Below are 4,848 nucleotides of genomic sequence, written 5' to 3'. Positions count from 1 at the left end.
TATAAAAACCATTTACCTGATTGGAAATAAAATAAAAAAAAAAAATAAAAAAAAAAATAAAGGAAACTCCGGGATTAATTCATCAGAATTTCGGAAATTTGTTGCAATACTTTCCCTAGGGTTTTTCTTTTTTCTATTTTCTTCCCCCTTCTTTTTTGTCTCTTCTCTTCTTCTTCTTCTCAAATTTTTCCTTTTTCTCTCCTCCACCTTATTTTCCTCTTCTCCTTCTCCTCCCTTCTCTTCTTTTTCTTCTCTTCTTTTCTTCTACTACTAACCCTTTCCTCTTCTTTTCCTCCTCCTCTTTCATCTTCTTTTTTTCTTCTCCTTTCCCTCCTCCTTCCTTTTTCCCCTTTCCTCAACTCCCTCCTTCATCCTCCTATTTCCCGCCCTCACCCCCTCTCCTTCCCTTTTCCTTCTTTTTCCACTCCCTTCATCCTTTTCCCCCTCACCCTGTTCATCCATCTCTCTCTCTCTCATCTCATTTTCCTCCTCCCCCCTTACCCTCTCTCTCCTCCCCTCTCTCCCATTAACCTCTTCTCTCCACTTCTCCTTCCTCTTCTCTCAAAACTCTTTTCTCTCTCTCTCTTTTCCTTTTTTTCTTCCCCCCTTCCTCCTTTCTCTTCCTTCTCCCTCCCCTTCCCCTTTTCCCCATTTCTCCCTTCCTTATCTCTCCTCTCTTCCTCTCCCTTTTTTCGCCTCCCCCCATTCAACCTCTCAATCCTTTAACCCCCCTCCCTCCCCCCCCCCCTTTCCCTCCCCTTCAAACCCCCCTTCCTCCCCTCCCCCTCTCCTCTCCCTCCTTACCCCTCTCCTCTCTCCCCCCCCTCTCCCCCTCCTTCCCCTCTCCTCCTTCAAACCCCCCTCTCTTTCCCCCTTTTCCCCCTCCCTTCTCACCTCCCCTCCCACCCCTCTTTCCCCCTCCTCCTCACCCCTTCCTCTCCTTTCCCCCCCCCCCCCTTCCTCCCTCTTTTTCCCCCCTCCCTCCTTCACCCTCTCCTCCCTCCTTCCCTCTCCTTCCTCCTTCACCCTTCCCTCTCTCCCTTTTTTTTTCCCTCCCCAAGCCCTCGTTCCAGGGGTTACACACCGTTTCTGCCAAGTTTTCTTACTCCCTAGGTACTCCGCAATGGTAATTTTTTGACTGTTTTCTGCATTTCTTTTCCCTTTTCCTTTCCCTTTCCTTTTTCTAACTATTCTTCGTTTGTATTTGTTTATTTTTTTTATTTTGCATGGCACATGGATCCTCAATAGGTGATGAGGGGTCCCATAATAATATAATAATAATAATAATAATAATAATAATAAATAATAAAATAAAATATAAAAATAAATTTATAATAATAATAATAAAAATAAATAAAGGGAATATAAAATAATGGTAAGTAAAATGATAATAAAAAAGATATAGTGATATTGAAAATAAAAATAAAGAAAAATTAATAAATAAAAAAACCCAAAAACAAATTTTGTACAAAATTTTTTTATATCCCAAAGATAAAATAAAATAATAATAATAACAACTAAAAAATAATATAACAATAAAATATAAAAATAATAATAATAATAATAATGGAAATTATATAATAAAGTAATAATAATAATAATAATAATAATTATAATAATAATAATAATATAATATTAACAAATAATAACAATAATTACAATGTTGTTGATAATGATGATGATGATAGTAGTGATGATAATAAAAATAACAATAACAATAGTAACAATAATAATAATGATAACAATATTAATAATAATAACAATAATAATAATAATCATAACAATAATAATAATAATGATAATAATAATAACAATAATAATAATAATAATAATAACAACAACAACAATAATAATAATAATAACAACAATAAAAAGAAGAAGAACAAGAAGAAGGAGAAAATAAAAAAGAGATTCCCTCAGAGATTTAGAAGAGATTTACTAAGAGATTTAAGAGAGAGAGAAAGGAAAAAAAAAAAAAAAAAGAGAGATAGAGTATAGAGAAGAGAGAAGAGAAGAGAAGAGAGAGAGGAGAGAGAGAGGTGAGTGAGAGCGAGAGAATTTAGAGAGAGATTTAGAGAAGAGAGAGCGAGAGAGAAGAGAGAGAAGAGAGAGGAGAAGAAAGAGAAGAGAGAGAGAGAAAGAGGAGAGGAGAGAGAGAGAGAGAGAAGAGAAAAGAAGAAAGGTGAGAGAGAGAGAAGAAGAAGAGAAGAGAGAGAGAGAGAGAGAGAGAGAAGAGAGAGTGAGTGAGAGAGAGAGATTAAAGAAAAAAAGAATTTAGAGAAGAGAGAGCGAGAGAGAGGAAGAGAGAGAGAGAGAAGAGAGAAGAGAGAGAAAGAAGAGAGAATTTAGAGAAAGAGAGAGAGAGAGAGAGAGAGAAAGAGAGAGAGAGAAGAGAGAAAGAGAGAGAGAGAGAAGCGAGAGAGAGAGCGAGAGAAGAGATAAGAGGAGAGAGAGAGAGGAGAGAGCAGAGAGAGATAGAAGAGAGACTCGTTCCTTCGACGTGAGCAAAGCAGCGTCGACGAGGCTGCGAGGCTGTCACAGATCGCTTCTCGGCAGCTCGCTTCCGGCGGACATTTCCTTTTCTCTGCGTCATTCTCATCTTTCGCTCGCTCTCTGTCTCTTTGTTTCCTTTTTTTTTCGCTCTATCTTTCTCTCTCTGGCTATATGTCTGTTTGTCTGTCTTTTTCTTTCTTTCTCTGTTTCTCAATCTTTTTCTTTTTCTTTTTCTCTCTCTCCACTCTCTCTCTCTCTCTCTCCTCTCTCTCATCCATACACTTCGATCTCTCTCTCTCGTCTCTCACTCTCTAATCACCTCTCTCTCTCTCTCTCTCTCTATAAATAAATATCGTCGTCTCCTCATCGCCTCTCCTCTCTCTTCCATCTCGCTCTCTCTCTCTCCTCACATCATCACTTTCAATCTCTCTGTCTCCCTCTCTCTCTTCTCTTCTTCTTTCTTATCTTTCTCTCTTTCTCATTCTCTTCTCGTCTCTCTCTCGGTCTCTCTATCACTCTCTCTCTCCAAATACATATCTCCTCAAATCATCCACTTCAAATCCTCATCCTCGTCTCTCACATCAAGATCTCTCTTCTCAAGGGATCTCATCTGCTCTTCTCTAATCTCTCTCTCTCTCCCTGCTCTCCTCTCTTCGTCTCTTCTCTTCTCTCTCAAATCAAAAAATCACGCTCATCATCCTCTCTCCTCTCTCTTCACTTTCAATCTCTCTTCTCCCTCATTCTCTCTTCTCTGTCTTCTTTCTTATCTTTCTCTTCATTCTCATGCACTCTTCCTCTCTCTCTCTCTCTCTCTCTCCTCTCCTCGTCTCTCTCTCTTCTCGATCGCAATATCTCATCTCTCCTTCTCGCTCTCCTCTCCGCTCCCGTCTCACCTCTCCCTCTTCTTCTTCTCTATTTTCTCATCATTCTCATTCTCTTATATATATTATAAATAATATATAGAATTCATATATGTATATATTATAATATGTGTGTTGTGTGTATATATAAATAATATATATATATATATATTAAAATATATATGTATATGTATGAATATATATACATATAAAATATATATGATATATAAAATATATATAATACGCTGTGAAAACCGTTGCTCCCACATCATTACACGTGTTAATGTTGTTACCTGTTTACCTTCTCGTTCATACATAATGTTATTGCTTGCCTTGTCGTTCTGTTTACTTTTATGTTTATCTATCAGCTGATTTGATTTTATCTGTTTATATAATTTTCCTCTTCCTTCATCTTTTCTTCTTTCTTCTCCTCTTCGTTTTATTATTTTTCTTCTTCTTCTTCTTCCTCTAATTCTTCTTCTTCTTCTTCATATCAGTATTCGGAATGAGAAAAAGGAGTATAAAAAAACTTAAGAATTATTATGAACATAAAAATTACAATATAAATAAATAATCAAATGATAATGACATAAGTATCAACATCACGAGATCGTAATAATATAACTGAGATAGGAGAAGGATAGTTACGGTGAGGATGATGATGATTATAGTAATGGCAATAATACCAATAGTACTACTACTACCAATTATAATAATAATACTAGATGAAGATAAGTAATGATGATAAAATAAAGATATATGATGATAATGGCTAGATAAAAATAATGAAATGAAAATACGATAATGGTAATATAATTAATGTTAACGATGAGATAATGAGAATGTAATGATAATAAGCAAATAAAAATAATAACTATAATATAGATAATGATTGTGTGTGTGTGTGTGGTGGTGCGTGTGTCGGTGTGTGTGTGTGTGTGGTGTGTGGTGTTGTGGTGTGTGTGTGTTGTGTGTCTGTAGTGTGTGGTGTGTGTGTGTGTGTGTGAGTGTGTGAGTGAGAGAGAGATAGAGAGAGAGAGAGAGAGAGAGAGAGAGGATAGAGAGAGAAGAGAGAGACGAGGAAGAGAAGAGAGATGAGAGAGAAGAGAAGAGAAAAGAAGAGAGAAAGAGAACAACAACACAGACAGACAAACAAGACGAAAAGAGAGAGAATCCACCCTTTCAATTTTTTCCCACAGTAAAACGAAGTAAAAAAGTTGCGATGAACCTCCTTCGATGGCGGAGCGCCACCTAAACCCCTAAAATTGGTAAACGTGACTGCCCCGCGCAAAAAAGCATTCAAACAAAGCAAGGTGAGCGGCGAGTCGGCTTTGGAAAGGGATTGGGTAACCCCACACACGGAGTGACGATATCATTCGCTTTTTTGGGTTTAAATGAGGTTAATCTATCATAATTATCATTAATGCTATATTTTAGTGTTATTTAGGAAAATTGGTATTTGACCTGTCGCGTTTGTGTCTTTTTTAAATTAATT

At 36.9% G+C, this 4,848-nt stretch overlaps 1 protein-coding gene across 2 annotated transcripts in view; it reads right to left on the bottom strand.

The window, feature by feature from the left end:
* Positions 1–3,783, bottom strand: part of LOC125040138 — an 18,109-nt gene extending 14,326 nt beyond the window's left edge. Inside the window, exon 1 of one of the 2 annotated variants that reach the window (XM_047634652.1) lies at positions 3,655–3,783. Coding sequence is in view for 1 of the 2 variants with exons in the window: in XM_047634651.1 (XP_047490607.1) it covers positions 3,647–3,666 (20 nt within the window). In the remaining variant the exon portion in view is untranslated. Of the gene's footprint in view, positions 1–3,646 lie in introns of both variants that reach the window. The other variant, XM_047634651.1, reaches the window with a different exon arrangement.
* Between the last annotated feature and the right edge of the window lie 1,065 nt (positions 3,784–4,848).

The sequence above is a fragment of the Penaeus chinensis genome, chromosome 28, assembly GCF_019202785.1.
Source record: "Penaeus chinensis breed Huanghai No. 1 chromosome 28, ASM1920278v2, whole genome shotgun sequence".
NCBI classification, from domain to species: Eukaryota; Metazoa; Arthropoda; class Malacostraca; order Decapoda; family Penaeidae; genus Penaeus; species Penaeus chinensis.
This window is presented reverse-complemented; position numbering and strand designations above follow the sequence as displayed.